Source organism: Anabrus simplex, chromosome 11 (genome assembly GCF_040414725.1).
Source record: "Anabrus simplex isolate iqAnaSimp1 chromosome 11, ASM4041472v1, whole genome shotgun sequence".
Lineage (NCBI taxonomy): Eukaryota > Metazoa > Arthropoda > Insecta > Orthoptera > Tettigoniidae > Anabrus > Anabrus simplex.
In genome coordinates this window covers 104626101-104644145 of record NC_090275.1, presented here as the reverse complement: position 1 = coordinate 104644145, position 18045 = coordinate 104626101, and the positions used below count along the sequence as shown (strand labels likewise).

Genomic DNA, 18045 nt, shown 5'->3' with positions numbered 1-18045 from the left:
TCATCTCAAATTCGGATTGATTGCGGAAAACAATACAGCCTGCCTCACACAGCCTGTTCCTAAATACTTCCTCTACAAAAATACAACACTCTTTCTCATCGCTTGATTCCAGCGGTAACGCTTCTCTCTCATCTCCACGTACATATAAATCCATCGCTCTCAATCCCTTTTCCTTCAAGACCCTTTTCCATACTTCGATCCCCTGGTGAAAACGACAACCATTATTAAGCACATCTCTGACTTTACTATTATTACGACTTTCGAACCTCAAAAATCCAAGAGCACACATCGACCTTTCGCAATTCAAGTATACACGATGTCTCAAAATTTTCTTTCCCATTAACGACTGTGACTCTAACAAATTTTCTTGACATTATCTAAATATGCCTACGATCCTTGTAAAAATAACTGGTTAAATGTAATTTAACAGAGAGGAATTTCCTTATCCCGCGGTAAACATTATTATTATTATTATTATTATTATTATTATTATTATTATTATTATTATTATTATTATTATTATTAACCAGCATTTCTGAATGCAACTGACACCTGAGATTACAATGTTCGCCACGACAAATTTACACTTATAACGTTCACAAATCCGCACTTTGAATGATATCTCATCTCAACACCAAATTTTAAGCGTCGCATTTTACCGTTCTTGACATGAATTTTACACACTGAAATTTTCACACGCTGACTAAAATTTACAACGCCTTTCGCCTGATAATTACGCATATCACCCGACAATCATCTGGAAATTTTGTTTAGGACAGACAGTAACTAAATAACTAACTACAACATAATATAAAATAGACAGACCTGCACAATGGTGACATTCTCAGCATTCTGATTGCATCATCCCAGCAACCTCGTACTTAGCCACTCATTTTCACAGATAACATTTTCATATTTAAAAACTCACTCATCCAAACACTACCCTTCACACACACACGAGATTAAAATTACCATAAATAATGCATTTTCTTTGTAACTTGCACCACGAACTTCCCTCGTTCTGCAGTCGGCTATAACTGTCTGATGCGTCTCCCAGAGTGGTTTCTCTCCCCGTTGTTTCAACAAGAACAGGTGTTCGGCCGATAAGGGAATCGAACTATTTTGAATCGCTTCCCCCAGACCTTCTTCACTTACAAGAGTACAGGAAATGATAAAAATAAAATCTGCTGTGTATTTTTCAACCAGCCTACACCTTCCCAGTTCGTCTGCAAACGTTCACAGCTTCTCCAATTCACTTTTCTTCTTACTAAATATATGGACTTTAGCCACGAACATGTATTGAAATATTGTCGGTCAATCTGGCGCGAAATTCTAATGACGACGGGCACGAGCTCCCGCGGCTTCAAGTTCCAGATCGACACTCAAAAATCTACGGTGGGGGGTTTCTTTTATAATTTCCGGAAGGACGCTATCCCCTCTATGAGTCTCGGTGGTGTAATCTGCCAAATTTGCTTCTAATAAACCGATTTTGATAAGACTTGTCCCAGAACTCCGGACAGACTTGCACTTATGTTAGGTGTTAATTTTATAATTTTTTCTACACTCACAACATGAGAAATAAATTGTTTCTGCCCGTGCGTTTCGCGCGTTTTTCTTCTGCCCACGACCTTGGCACGTGTAACTAGCTCGCTGTTCTCACGCTAACACACACTTGGGCTTAACTGCATCTAAAATTTTCCCTGGTGTCACTACCTCCACAGAGGGTATATGAATAATTTTGCTTATTTATTTCTTCCTTTACTATCTTGTCAAAATCCCTCGTTGTGCAGAATTCATTAATTTAGAAAATTGTCGGGCACTCGAGTTCCACCGAAGTGTCCCGGCAATCCACGAGCTCGCCTTGCGGGAACCTTCCCACGCAACATCGGGCTCTTGGGAGCGCAAAAATGGCTGCCCTCAAACATACAGTAGTTTCTGAATACCAAATAAATATTTGGGAAAAATAAAAATTTTTCTCACCGTAGAATTATGGGTTCATAATCCACCTACAACAACGAAATGTTTACCCAGAAAGGGGAAATATTTAAACAGATATATTCCTTCAAAATTCTAAAGTGTACATGGGAATTTTGATACAGATGAACCATGATTCTACGTAAACTTTCCCAGCCGATCTCACTCTTGACGTAGGGCTCTGTTACTTTCACGTATTTCCCTGTTTTCTTCTTCCAACAATAGGATCGCGTTACAGATGTCATCAACAAAGTCTTCTCTTAAGAATGAACATCGTAAACATTCAGCGTCTTTCTCTTCTTTACTCCCGCTGCTTGCCTGTCCTTGGAGTGGTGCCTCGACCTGTCTTCCTCTCGACGTGACGATCATATTTACGGGTTGTACCTCTTCTTCTTCTTCTTCTTCTTCGGTGACCATTTCCCCAGCTGGCAAGGCTGCGTCATCCTGTAGTGGAATTCTTTCTTCGGCTCTATGATAAACCTTTAAGTTGGCGGCATTGAATATAGCTTCGCTACTGCCATCCAGACTCTGAATTCTGTAGGAATTATTCCTGAAACTTTTGACCACCTTGAAAGGCCCAACATATAAGGGAGCAAATTTAGCATATATGTTTTCCTGCGGTTTTGACATCATGGGTCTCCTAACAAGCACCAATTCGCCTTCCTCTAAGGGACGGTGGAATCTCCGGTTCCTCACCCTGCGCAACCGGCGGTCTGCCTGCCGACGTAGATGTTCTGCCGTACTTTGAATGCATAATTCCTGTGACGGGCGGGGATCGATGGGACACTGGATGACACCGTGCCAAGATCTCACAGGATACCTATTGAAGTGCACGATAGATGGAATCCTCCCAATAGATTCGTGTATGGTGTTGTTTACACAAGTTACTATTAGGGGTAACACATCAACCCACTTGAAATGCTCTTGGGCGCAATAAATTCTACAGAATTTTGCAATTACTTGCATTACCCTTTCGCTAGGATTTCCCTCAGGATGTCTCACGCTGCTCAGGATGTGGTGAATTTCCATATTCTGAAGGGCAGTTTTGAACTGTGCAGAGGTGAACTGGGGACCATGATCTGTTAGAAGGAATTTCGGTGTGCCCATTTCCGGAATGATATTTCGGGAAATACACCTCAAGACTAGCTTGGTGTTAGCTTTTTGCATGGGAAACAGAGTCGTATACTTGGAGAAAACATCGATGGTTACCAGCACGAACTTGTTCCCACGCTTTCCTTTCACGAGCGGCCCATAGATATCCATCGCGAACAGCTCTTTAGGTTGTGAAGGTAAGAGAGGAATAGGCGCCTGCCTGATCAGATAAGGGTTTGCCTTAACCCGTTGGCATGTATCACAGGTGATGATGATGTCTCTGACATTTTCCCTCAAATTTACCCAGGTGAACGTTTCTTGGATGGTTGACACAACCTTATCAATCCCTCCATGACCAATAACCCTGTGTACGTGCCAGATTAATCCCTTCCGCAGCTGCGGTGGTACCAAAATTCGGGATTTCACGTGATCGCTGTCCACGAATTTTACCAACATGTTATTCACGTACAAGTAGTTATTTGACAATTTCTGGATGGCAAAGTACCGTGGATCGTCAGCCGGAAGTGTCCCTCGGAGGAAAGAAATCATTTTTCCGCAGAAAGGATCTCTCAATTGCAAGTCTCCCAGTTGTCTCAACTCTGATAGGAAATCGTGGTCTTCCTGAACTAAGTCCAAATGATTCACGGCGTGTTCTTCCTCATTAGGGTTTCGGCTTAACAGGTCTGCCAAGATGTTCGATTTTCCGGAACAGTGCTCAATTTCAAAGTCAAATTGTTGTATGAACAAGGCCCACCTAGCCACTCGTTCACTAGCGACAGCTGTTTTCATTATAAAGGTCAGCGCCTTGTGGTCGGTTTTAATGATTATGTGAAAACCATAAATCATTTTCCTCCAATGTTGCAATGCCTGAACAATAGCCAACATTTCCAATTCGGTCACGCTGTATTTGACTTCGTGTGATCTCAACTTTCGGCTATAGAAGGATAAGTAATTCCTATTATGAGGCTGGTCCAAACATTCCTGATATAGGAGTGCCCCGATTCCTACGGTCGATGCATCAGTCTGTACGATAAAGGGTTTCTCGAAATCTGGATACCCTAGCTTAACGCTGTTTAGCAAGAGCTCTTTGGTCTTCCTGAAGGCCTCTTCGTGCTCGGGACTCCATTTCCACCTGTTATTCTTGTGAAGCAAGCTCTGAAGTGGGGCTACAACCTCCGTGTAATTCATACAGTGGTCCGAAAAAAAATTGCACATTCCAAGGAATTGCCTGACATTCTTAATTTTGAGCGGTCTTGGGAACTTGTCTATGGCTTGGAGCTTCACCGGGTTCGGGCGAACTCCCTCACCATCAATGACATGGCCGAGAAATAGGACTTCCTTTTGACAAAAATGTGACTTCTTCAAGTTGATTTTGAAACCTGATGCCCTCAAATTCTCCAGGAGTTTCCTCAAATCCCTGATATTTTCCTCAAAACTGGATGAAGCTAGCAAGATGTCATCAACATACCGAGTTGTAGCGGCTTTAACTTCATCAGTTAGACATCGATCTAGGGCGCGTATGAGAGCTGCACCGGCATTTTTCAACCCGAATGGGAGACGATTGAATACATACGTCTGTTGGTCAAAAAGGAAGCCAGTAAACAATTTAGACTTGAGTTCCAAACCGATATGATGATATGAGGACGTCAAATCAACGCTAATAAAACGTGATTTTCCTCTAAAACGTTTAATAACCTCTTTAATAGGAGGGGCATGATCATGCTCGGGGACTAGGCGTTCGTTGAGGGCACGAGCGTCCAAACACACGCGCAGAGACCCGTCCGGTTTTTGAACCCCGACCAACGGATTCAAATATGGAGTGGGCTGCTTGGAAATTAGCCCGTTCTCCTCCATTTCCTTAATAATTTTTGCAGCTTGAGCATAATACTTGTCCGGTATAGGGTACGGTCTCCTCTTAAACGGTGTCCAATCCGTAACAGCTAGTGCATATGTGAAATTAGGGATTAGACCCGGTTTGGAATCGAACACAGATATATATTCCATTAAGAGATCTCTAAGTTTTTCCTTCTCTTCTACAGTACCAGGGCATTCCGCGACCTTTAACCCAATTAAGGCCTCGTAATCAGTGTCGACCTCAGCTTCCAAGACGTCATGTAACTCTTCATGATGAATCCCTTCGTCATCTACACTGTCAATTTCACCGGCGACTCCCTCTAATGAATTTACAAAGTCTACACATTGGGCCTCCTCTTCGCCATATTCTAATGTTCTATCTTCTCCCAATTCCTCGTTTAGTGTAATGACTTCTGCTCCCTCTTCTTTCCTGAACTTTATCTGGTTCCTGCTCAAATCAATGACTGCGTTGGTCTCACGGATAAAATCAGCCCCTAAAATTACATTGTAGTGCATTTTGGACATGACTACGAATGCATGAGCGAAAGTTGAATTTCCAATTTGTACGTCCAAATAAGTTTGTACCTTACAAACAGCAATTTTGTCAGGAATGACCCCTCGAATTTTTACATTTGACACCGGAATAATTGGCAATTTATTTCGTTGTCTCAAATCGTCGAAAAGAGCTTGGGAGATGATGCTGATACTGGCCCCGGTATCTACCAAACTTTTGACATGAAAATTACAGATGCGGACATTTATTAAAGGTAGTTTCTTTACTTGATTGCTCTCCTGTTTCAAGTGGTCTTCCACCAAGTCATCAGAGGTGATGATCCACGAATCTATCTGTGCGACCACCCACTCATCTGACGTCTCTCCTTCAGAATCTGGGATGAGAGACTCTGAAAAATCTCCTACTGGGAATTTGAAGTTTTTTTTTTCTATCAAGAGTCGACATTGACTCTTGCTCAAAGTTCGGCGCAAACGGGTTCAGACCGGAGTTTCGCTGGTCTTGCCTATGTGCCTTCTGGAATTCCAGACTTTCAGCCCCGAAACAATCGGTGTTGACGTCCTGGCGCTGTATAGCCCCCTGCCATTTCTTCCTTTCGTGGTCCTTCCTTAACCCGTCGGTGTACTGAACACGTTCACGGTACCGTTCATCCTCATCACGGCGGAAGTTCTGGGTTCGATTATTTCCCCAGTCCCTGCGGTTATTAAGTCCATTCCTGAAATTCCTCTGGTTTTCTCTGTCCCCATCGTATCGCCTCCAGTAAGGGTTCCTCCTTTGTGGATAATTCCAATTGCCCCTACGCCTTTTCCAATCCTCATTTCGTGGATGCGAGGGTTCCCAGTTATTCCGAAACTCACGCCTCCGCTCAGTCGGCTGTGGTTTCCCCTGCTCAGGTGCCTCTGGACTTCCCTCTGGAACCTGGCTAACAGTGTTTACATGTTGCTCGTGCGATCGTCCCCCTCTGGGTGCTATTTGATTATGGGTATGATCCAATTGCCTAAGGATCATCTCTGCCTGCATGGGGGTCTCTACCTTTGATGCAATGAGCATCCTTTGTACTTCGGGAGGTAACTGCTTCTGGATGGCCTGTACCAACTCTTGCTCCGAGGGCGGCGCCTCAAGTTCTCTGAACTTTACCATTTGTGCAATAAAGTATTCACTGAACTTTGTAGGGCCTATTGCATTATACCGACGTGAGTATAGCTCTAATCTAAGACTCTGCTGAATTTCCGTACTCCAAAATTTATTGAGAAACGCCCTCTGGAATTCATCAAAGGTATCAAAGTGGTATCGGAAGCCTTTAAACCATAAAAGTGGTGCCCCCTCTAAATATCTTTCAGCTACCCTCAACTGACGTTCCTCAGGAATCTTGGCGTCCCGGATGTACTCCCTGAGATCCTTAAGAAACCCCTTCGGCGTGGTATGTGGACCTCCATTAAATTTCTTAGGCTGGTCCTCATGTAACTTGATCATGTTAATAACGTTGGTGACCCCTGAGCCTTGAGATCGACTAGTATCTACATTTGAGCTCTGACCGTTATTATTCACATGACTGATACTTGGCAATTGACCACTGAGGTCAGAGTTAACAGCTGTCGAGGTTTGACTTAATACTTTGTCCACCTTGGACTGCATATCTACCACGCTGCTAATCCAACTGCTCACTTCGCTCTTAATGAACCCAACTTTCTTGTCTGTCTCTTCCTGGGCTGACGTGATTTCCCTTAAATCCTGTTCTATACTAATTTGCCTGTCATTGAATTCCCTGGTATGTTCAATTTTCATTTCAACTAGCTCCTCTTGAATTTCTTTAATTAAAGTTTCGGAGTCCTCATTAGCCGCTTGGAGTTTACTAATTGCTTCCTCATTAACTTGCAACAGTTTCTTCTCCATGGTTTCGGTTTTTGACAATACCTGACTCTCCAATTCCACACTAATTTTATCTACCTTGTTGTTCAGTGACTGAATGTCCGCAGATAATATTTGACGTTGTTCCTCTATTATGGTTAGCGTTTTCCCCTTTTCCTTATCACTGGAGATCCGCATCTCTACGACCTGTTGTGTAATGTCGTCCTTAAATTCAACCTGACTGTCAATCAGCTGTTTATGCGCCGCCTGGCTCTCCAATAAATGCTTGTCAAGTTCCTTTCTCATCTCATCCTGACTATCACATAACCTACTGTACATGTCGTGGCTTTCGTCAAAACGCTTGTCCATATCGGTTTTTAAACTGTCATGGATTTTAGAAAATTGTTTATCAAAATCGTTCTTTAAATTGACCTGCACTTCCGCAAATTGTTTGTCAATTTCATCCCTAATTTCCACTCGGCTATCATCAAAACGCTGGTTGAGTTTACCTATCTCACCCCTAACTTCCTCTTTAAGTTCGGTGCAAATAGTGTATGTCTCCTGAACTACGTTCTTCAATCCAGCCTTCAACTCATCACTAGACTCTTTACACCTAGCCTGGGTATCCTCGATACTACTCTGTAACTCCTCAATCTTACCATCCAAACTTTCATTATGAGCCTTCATGTCCTCTCTCAAATTCTCACTCTGGACTTTCGTGTCCTCCCTCAAACTCTCATTATGAACTTTCATGTCCTCTCTCAACTTACTATCCAAACTATCTATCTTACTATTTAAACTCTCATTGTGAACTTTCATGTCCTCCATCATCTGCCTTAGCAGATCCACGGTCACCTGACCTTCCATCTCACAATACCACAAAGAATACAATAATGAGTACGCTGGCTGTTGATGCAACCAGAATACTCCAAACTACTAGGGAAAGAATTCACTACCTACTGCGTTTTCACATACAAACGCTGTTATAATTTAATACCGAAACTGACAACATTCCAACAGTTGTCTCATAAAATCTTGTTTACATGGCTGGTATCACAAACTTGTTTAATAACAAGAAAATTCTAAAGTTAATAAGTTACTCTGGATAAATATCCCAAATAGTTTCGCTTCCGTAAATTAAGTAAATAACGAACATGTTAACGCATAAACTTTGAATGTAATTCAGCGTTACCACTTCCAAAATTTATATTGGCAACATGACATAAGCTTCAATACAGCTTTAAATACTAGTTTCCTAAAAATGCATTGTGACTGTTATTATTATTATTATTTACCAGGTAGTTACGCTCCTCATTAAACGTGTTAATATCTAGCACTCTCATTGGGCATAATTCGTTTAACTGTGGCTCAGCCATAATTTTCACCCGCTTGTATTATTTATAATGTGGCTTAAGCCTCAACATTATTTTATATTTTTCTAACATTTATTTTCAATATATAATTTCATTATCGTTATCGTGGCATCGTATCGTTATCGTGACTTTGGGCTCCTCATCGTTATCGTGACATTAAGGCCACACAGTTGATGGCGCCACTTCTACTGAACCCTTGAACTTACCATTCCATCGTTGGTCGGCCACGGCTGCTATAGTAGAACAATTTAGAACTCTTAAATCTTGGGTCGTTGCGGGAATAAATTCGGTCACGATCTTAACCAAACGATGGGGTTCAGAAGAAAGCCTAACTACTTGAAATGAGGAGCAAAATATGCTTACTAACTTTTATTAAACTGAAAGAGCACGATAACATCGTTAATTTAATATGCATTCTTGCCACAAAAATATAAAAAAATTTAATTCTTGATTTTGAAAAGTTCCAAACACAGTCACATTACATAACGTCACTTCGTTTCTTCCAATGTCGAAGAGTTGCTTCAGAGAAGCTACTATGTTAGTGGACAGCGAAACTGAAAAACTGAAAAAGGGAAGACCTGAAAACCGGGCGCCTATTTTTCCAAACAAGAACTGAGAGTTAATCCACACGATCCGTGGAAAATCTGACTTTCAACAAGTAGAACGCCTGATTTTCTCTTAATCAAGGTTATCCACCAGTCAAATACCCTTCACGGATACGGAACATCCGCCGAATGGACCCTTAATCGAACCAAACTGACTATCAGTTGCTTTGGATAGGTTGCGAAATATTATGGGAAAGCATGGTGTTCACTACAAGTTAATGGCATCATTCACAATTGAAATAAAATTCCACCATGTATTTGTCATTCATGACACCCTTAAGTGATACGTTAATCCCGATGCTAACTGTGCATCACCCAAACAACTGTTCGGAAGGAACCAACAACCACATGATCCGGGAGGATCTTACGTTAAGTCGCTCTAAAGGAACAAAACTGCGAAATGCAGGAAACACTTACTAATCATGCATTTAGAAGAAATGCCAAACACTGAAGTTAATCAAAAAGTGAAAAGTCACTTGAAAATATTATTATTGAACCGATTTTCAGGTTAGAAATGGGTTTATTATGCTTAATAAATTTACCAGTCCACGCCAAAATTTACTACAAATTTAAGGAATTCTTTCCCTTGACAACAATGCTACCAGTACAGATCTCTCTATTTACTGTCTGTCCCAACACACTACTGGTAAAGTGATTACTTACTTACTTACTATGAATAAGAATGAAAATACGACAAGGTGAAAATAAAATAAAATACTGGCTGACGAATCGAAACCGCATTCGCAACTCAAGTCTCATTCTAAAACACTGAGTGTCAATATGCACACCATCAAACGAAAACGGACGTTAAAACGAGAAACAATGAAGTTCGTAAAAATAAATTAACATCTCAAAGTCATACAGCTTAACACGCACGAAGAAACACAGTAAAAATATTTAATCTAGATCGGGTCGATGTCCCACACTTGGACAGCCCTCATTTATCAACAACAGTCCCGTTATCTCAATGAGAGCTTCGCATAGACCCTCTACAATAAATCATATCGCACAGTAACCGCCACCTTCCTCCAGGCCACTACCACAAAAGAACAAAAGAAAAAAATCTGAACCGAGACTTGAGTGTGTACAGCTACCATCCCAGACCTATCGTCGGGCTCACTTGAAATCTGTACACCCTAAACCTAATCAGTATGTACATGATGCCTTCCAAATCCTATCGTCGGGCGTGACCTAGGACGTCTCATCATCAATGACTCCAAGAATAAACACGTGACGTCCTAAATCTATCGTCGGGCGTCAAAGTGGGTCGTACTACGTCTCCCGTAACATATCAGGCGAAATGCAATTCTCAAACAACTCTGATATTTAACACTAGATTTCGTCAAACAAAATACGCACGACGGAACCCACGTCTCTATTATCAAATGAATGCAAGTCGAAATACAGCAAGTGTCTACCTCTCGAAAAATACAGTAAGTGTCTACATCATTATAATATGTGAACTCAAAAATAAATAGACGTGACGAACGATTCTCCACCTCGAACACAATCTCAGCCTGTGCACTGAAGTGTCAGGGCAGCCCATGAAAATTCCCAACACACGTTTCCCTTTTAGTGGATGCCTTCAAAATAATAATCATCACCATCACATTCAAAATTCTCAGATCGCCTATCATCAATTCCAACCATCTTATCCATGACCTCTCCAATGAACAAATTAAATAAAACCCAACCGTGTGTCCAAAGTGCTCTTTGATCCTGAAGATCGTTCATTCTCTTATCATCCCTGCGGGCTTTACGTAACATAGATCACTGGATGTGTACTACCCAGACTTTAACATTTTACAAGAGTCGTTTTCACTTGGAATCTTTCTATAAATTTCATAATGCTTCACATCATAGTCATCTCAAATTCGGATTGATTGCGGAAAACAATACAGCCTGCCTCACACAGCCTGTTCCTAAATACTTCCTCTACAAAAATACAACACTCTTTCTCATCGCTTGATTCCAGCGGTAACGCTTCTCTCTCATCTCCACGTACATATAAATCCATCGCTCTCAATCCCTTTTCCTTCAAGACCCTTTTCCATACTTCGATCCCCTGGTGAAAACGACAACCATTATTAAGCACATCTCTGACTTTACTATTATTACGACTTTCGAACCTCAAAAATCCAAGAGCACACATCGACCTTTCGCAATTCAAGTATACACGATGTCTCAAAATTTTCTTTCCCATTAACGACTGTGACTCTAACAAATTTTCTTGACATTATCTAAATATGCCTACGATCCTTGTAAAAATAACTGGTTAAATGTAATTTAACAGAGAGGAATTTCCTTATCCCGCGGTAAACATTATTATTATTATTATTATTATTATTATTATTATTATTATTATTATTATTATTATTATTATTAACCAGCATTTCTGAATGCAACTGACACCTGAGATTACAATGTTCGCCACGACAAATTTACACTTATAACGTTCACAAATCCGCACTTTGAATGATATCTCATCTCAACACCAAATTTTAAGCGTCGCATTTTACCGTTCTTGACATGAATTTTACACACTGAAATTTTCACACGCTGACTAAAATTTACAACGCCTTTCGCCTGATAATTACGCATATCACCCGACAATCATCTGGAAATTTTGTTTAGGACAGACAGTAACTAAATAACTAACTACAACATAATATAAAATAGACAGACCTGCACAATGGTGACATTCTCAGCATTCTGATTGCATCATCCCAGCAACCTCGTACTTAGCCACTCATTTTCACAGATAACATTTTCATATTTAAAAACTCACTCATCCAAACACTACCCTTCACACACACACGAGATTAAAATTACCATAAATAATGCATTTTCTTTGTAACTTGCACCACGAACTTCCCTCGTTCTGCAGTCGGCTATAACTGTCTGATGCGTCTCCCAGAGTGGTTTCTCTCCCCGTTGTTTCAACAAGAACAGGTGTTCGGCCGATAAGGGAATCGAACTATTTTGAATCGCTTCCCCCAGACCTTCTTCACTTACAAGAGTACAGGAAATGATAAAAATAAAATCTGCTGTGTATTTTTCAACCAGCCTACACCTTCCCAGTTCGTCTGCAAACGTTCACAGCTTCTCCAATTCACTTTTCTTCTTACTAAATATATGGACTTTAGCTACGAACATGTATTGAAATATTGTCGGTCAATCTGGCGCGAAATTCTAATGACGACGGGCACGAGCTCCCGCGGCTTCAAGTTCCAGATCGACACTCAAAAATCTACGGTGGGGGGTTTCTTTTATAATTTCCGGAAGGACGCTATCCCCTCTATGAGTCTCGGTGGTGTAATCTGCCAAATTTGCTTCTAATAAACCGATTTTGATAAGACTTGTCCCAGAACTCCGGACAGACTTGCACTTATGTTAGGTGTTAATTTTATAATTTTTTCTACACTCACAACATGAGAAATAAATTGTTTCTGCCCGTGCGTTTCGCGCGTTTTTCTTCTGCCCACGACCTTGGCACGTGTAACTAGCTCGCTGTTCTCACGCTAACACACACTTGGGCTTAACTGCATCTAAAATTTTCCCTGGTGTCACTACCTCCACAGAGGGTATATGAATAATTTTGCTTATTTATTTCTTCCTTTACTATCTTGTCAAAATCCCTCGTTGTGCAGAATTCATTAATTTAGAAAATTGTCGGGCACTCGAGTTCCACCGAAGTGTCCCGGCAATCCACGAGCTCGCCTTGCGGGAACCTTCCCACGCAACATCGGGCTCTTGGGAGCGCAAAAATGGCTGCCCTCAAACATACAGTAGTTTCTGAATACCAAATAAATATTTGGGAAAAATAAAAATTTTTCTCACCGTAGAATTATGGGTTCAACGTAAAGCCAATAACATTAGAACACTCTCTTAGCTCATGAATTGTTGAAGTGACTGTAGTCCATAGGGAGAGTGTCTCGAGAAGACTTCAAACAAGCAACTCACACTTAAAATTAACACAGGTGAGTTAACTAACGTTGTAAACTGGTCTCATGCTCCAGCAATCCAGTTCATTCCTCGGTCATTTAGTTGAAACGATCGTTAGTAGAACTGTATGGCAGGATGTAAACAAGCTGTTCCACGCTATTTCATCTAGATAAGTGTCTGTTATTATGTTTTATTGTCCATAACTTCCGGCATCACTTCTCTCCTAGCTATTTCGGGTAGCTTTTTATAATTGAAAACTGTTTTCCTTGCAGTTATTATGTATTCTGTGTGTTATAGCTCTTCCTCATACCATATAATTTACGAATAAACTTAATTTAAAATCGAGTATGCTAATATGTTTCAATTAATAACATTAATGCCAGTACATCATCTCTTTGTTACGTTATGATGGGTGGTGAATAGTTTCTTGGTTTTAACTTCATTTGTTATGTAACTTCAAATTACGGAAGAGGGTGAAAAAAAAAACTCTCAAAGAATTACCTATCTCAGTGTTCACTATTGTGTTTTATTGTCCATAACTCTCGCTTGATGAAAGGTAGCGATTCCAATGAGGGTCGCATGTTTAAGAGACAGTAAAGCATAGAAAAATGATAGGAAGGGATACCTGAAGTAGCAGTAAAGTGAGGTCCTTCCTTTATGCTTGCCAGGTATTCACGTACCCGCCTAGAAATAGTCTTATTTTGTTGGAGAATTAAAGAGCCGAGACTATGTAAATGTGCGAAATGCGACCATTTTCTGTGTTGCTAATGGCCGGCTGGGATGAAACGAAGTTTTCTAATTGTCTCCGATAAATCTCACATCATGTCTGGACACAAGACTACTACGTCCGGTGAAAGTAAGAAAATCGCCCCGTCGATTGCGGACCGGTTGTCTTATTTGTCGAGAATAATAATACAATAAATAAAAGGTAAAATAATGTATTTTTCTTGATTTGATCAATTCTACTTGTTACGAAGATATGCGAACGCTTTTTAAAAGTTCCTTATATTTTCACTTTGTGAACATAACACTCCTACATTTTCCACATCCAGTACCACATTTACCACGCCAGTTTTATAGCATCGAGTTTGGTACTGTTTTCCAGTACTGGATACATTAAATGTATTTTCCTTTTGTTCCAGAGCGATCATACGACGGAGATAATTACATCCGTTCTCTACGTGGATGGCAAACCGAACCTCGTCACGATGGACTACGTTATCGACATGTCAAATGGAAAATATCAGACACACATTGAAGAGGCCGTAAGGTAAGAGAAAAATCTTCTGTTACTTTATTACTTTATTATAAATTGTCCACTACGTGGAAAAGCATGGAAACTTGGATATAGTTTTGGGTTTAGAAGACGAAATAGCGAGTTATAACAAGACCACTACAATCCTCAGACCTTATTGCTATTCTCGATCGTTCCAAGATGGCGAATCGAGCAGCCGGGCATGTTGGAAACGTGGGCTCGTTGTTTTCGTGTGCAGTCGGCGTATTTCATAAAAGTTGACGATACATAGGCCTATTAGTTTCTTTGTAGAATATAACTGTGGTACCTCTGCTCCATCTGCTGCCATCGGTTGGATCTCCCCGTATTAGTCACTCAGAACTCCTAAATTCTCAGGAGAAAAATCCGGCTGTGAATGGAGAAAGTGAATTTTTAGGAACATCCCAGATTTTGGTAATTGTCAATGAGTTCTTGAACTACCTGTCGGTAATTTTCTGCTTTATTATTTCCCAGGAATCCACTCACTACTTCACGAACAACAATAATATAGGTCACAATGATTTTTCTGTATTAAAGTACAGTACTTCCTTTTTTTTCTAACGCACATTCAATTTACTCTTAATTATAATTTTGTACCGGCATCCATTGTTCGATTAATTCTTTCTTTATTTCTTAAATTTTCTAACAATCTTTTCGATGTCAGTAATATTACAACATGATATCGAAACCAGAAAAACATCGAAACAAAACATCGATAATGAAATATCGATAATATCGCAACGTCCCTACTCCTGTTGAATAACACAAATAGGTCAGCTCAAGGCTTAAAGTCTCCATCCGACGGACGAATCAGCATCTGTAGCGCCATATACCCTCACTCCATATGAACACTGCGGAGAGATTCGTGCTTTTAGCACGCGATATAGTGATTAGTAGAGCCCGGATTTCCATGCACTATCAAATCTCAAAATATGCATGCATTCATGCACTATCATATGGCAAAACATGCACAATAAACTGGAAAATATGCACTATAAAAATTCAGTTCCTTTTGAAACATGAACAAAAATTACCCTAATTTCTCCAAATTGTCTTGATTAAAGCTCATCCGTTTATCATTCAGCACATACTTAAGCACAGAAAATTATCTTTTTACGTCACGAGAAGTGATAGATGCATAATTCAATGAAGACATTTGGACAAAGTGAGGTCAAATTGTACGTCTTTTGCATTTTCACTACAATACGTCTTTTATAAGCTTGACGAATTCAAAATCAGGATTTGAACGAATTAGTTTGTTCAACTTATCTCTATCTGCGGCAGCTGCTTCTCCATGCGATGATTGCAGACACATTTGAATGTCCTCAATAAGTGGTAACGATTGCTTGCTGCGATAACACAGACGTGTGACGATTGAGAGTTCCGGGTAGGACATTCCAGGATAACAACGGTAGAGGGTTCAATGAAAAACCAGAATTTGTAAGCTGCTATCCCAGTAACTCGGCGCCACAGAAGTGCGATACAAGGTTTCTTTTGTTCGTCTAACAGACGAAAACTGAGCCGTCAATGATTAATGAACAATTTACGGTTCAATTTATAGCAATGTACAACTGTAAAACTGGGACACCTGATTCCTAAGAATTAGATATCGACGTGCGGACTTCCGAAATACTTCATTATTTACTCAAGCAACAGATAAGAAAGTGTTTGGTTAATTGGATTATAGGACTTGTACCGTATGTAGGCTAGTAACTTTGATTGTCACATAGGATGCCAGGAATACATTCTCTCCGTCTCTCAGTAATAGACATACTGTAGCCTACAACGTGAAAAATTGTCCCAAATTCTGCAAACTAACATTCAGAAAATGCGCTATGATGCAAGTTAACAATATATATGCGTCAAAGTCAGAATAAGTCATATTATGCAATATTAAACGTCCAAATATGCGCTATTAAATCCAAAATCTTCCAAATATGCATTATGCATGAATTTTCTTCGAAAAATGCCAAAACATGCAAACATGCACGGAAAAAGAACGGTTATTCGGAATTGTTAAGCCGTAAAACGAATATTTGCAAAGTTTGAGAAGTGTAGCTAGCTTATTTAAAAACATGCATTTGCATGGAAATCCGGGCTCTAGTGATTAGAAAGTGTATACCACCACCTCTCCTCCCCGTCATCCCAAGATTCTGATGATGATATATTTTTCCCACCGGCGGGACTCGGACCGGCTAACCACGGAGCCACACGGCAGAGACTAGACGTCTTAACGATCATGACCACCAGGCAGGCTTCTTCTTCTTCTTCTTCTACCGTGATTGATTGATTGATTGATTGATTGATTGATTGATTGATTGATTGATTGATTGATTGATTGATTGATGAACTATTTTTCTAACAGGGTCTCTCTCTCTTTCTCTCTACGTTCAATAAATTTCCAATTTCTTTGAAATCATTTAGGAAAAGGCTAGGAAAGCAACCGATAGGGAATCTGCCACTTGGGCGACTGCCCTAAATGCAGATCAGTATTGATTGATTGATTGATTGATTGATTGTTTCCTCACTGGAAGTCGGCTGTCATCAGGGCGATCTGGTTCTTGTTCTCAACAACTCGGAAAAGAGTGGGGGTACGGAACCAATACCATTCTCGTAGATTCCATAACCAAGATATTCTCATTCTCCCCCTACTTCTCTTTCCTTCAATTTTACTTTGTAAGATAAGCTGAAGTCCGCCTCTGTGGTGTAGCTGCTACCCCCGGAGGCCCGGGTTCGATTCCCGACTCTGCCACGAAATTTGAAAAGTGGTACGAGGGCTGGAACGGGGTTCACTCAGTCTCGGGAGGTCAACTGAGTAGAAGTGGGTTCGATTCCTACCTCAGCCATCCTGGAAGTGGTTTTCCGTGGTTTCCCACTTCTCCTCCAGGCAAATGGCGGGATGGTACCGAACTTAAGGCCACGGCCGCTTCCTTCCCTCTTCCTTGTCTATCCCTTCCAATCATCCCATCCTCCACCAAGGCACCAAGGCCCTGTTCAACATAACAGGTGAGGCCGCCTGAGCGAGGTACTGGTCATTCTCCCCAGTTGTATCCCCGACCCCATGCCTCAGGCTCCAGGACACTGCCCTTGAGGCGGTAGAGGTGGGATCCCTCGCTGAGTCCGAGGGAAAAACCGACCCTGGAGGGTAAACAGATTAAGAAGAAGAAGAAGAAGAAGAAGAAGAAGAAGAAGAAGAAGAAGAAGATAAACTGAAGGAGTCTATATTTATCATTTTGAATGACATGGCCAAGGTACCCAAGTTTCTTCTTTCTGATGTTGTACATGACCTCTAGCTCGTTGTTCAGGCGTTAGAGTAGGCTTACTTGTGTGTTTCGTGTTCTGTCAGTCCATGCTATTCTGACCAGGCATCGGTAGCACCACATCTCAAAAGAGGCGGGCTGAGTGGCTTCTGACCTAAACTTGCCAGGTTCGATCCTGGCTCTTCTTCTTCTTTTCTTCATGGGGTCTCTAAATATTAGTTCCTAATTAGCGTCGTCCTCTAAGATCTTTTGCTATCATGTTTTTCCTTCATTCCCACCTAGATATACCTGCTCCCTTCCCAAAGCTGCA

The 18045-nt window shown here is 40.9% G+C and overlaps 1 protein-coding gene across 1 annotated transcript in view; it reads left to right on the top strand.

The window, feature by feature from the left end:
• The window catches only part of Gnmt (Glycine N-methyltransferase), a 61996-nt gene that overhangs the window by 34256 nt on the left and 9695 nt on the right, over window positions 1-18045 (top strand). Inside the window, exon 6 of the mRNA XM_067155474.2 lies at window positions 14345-14472. Coding sequence (XP_067011575.1) covers window positions 14345-14472 — 128 coding nt within the window. The remainder of the gene's footprint in view (window positions 1-14344; window positions 14473-18045) is intronic.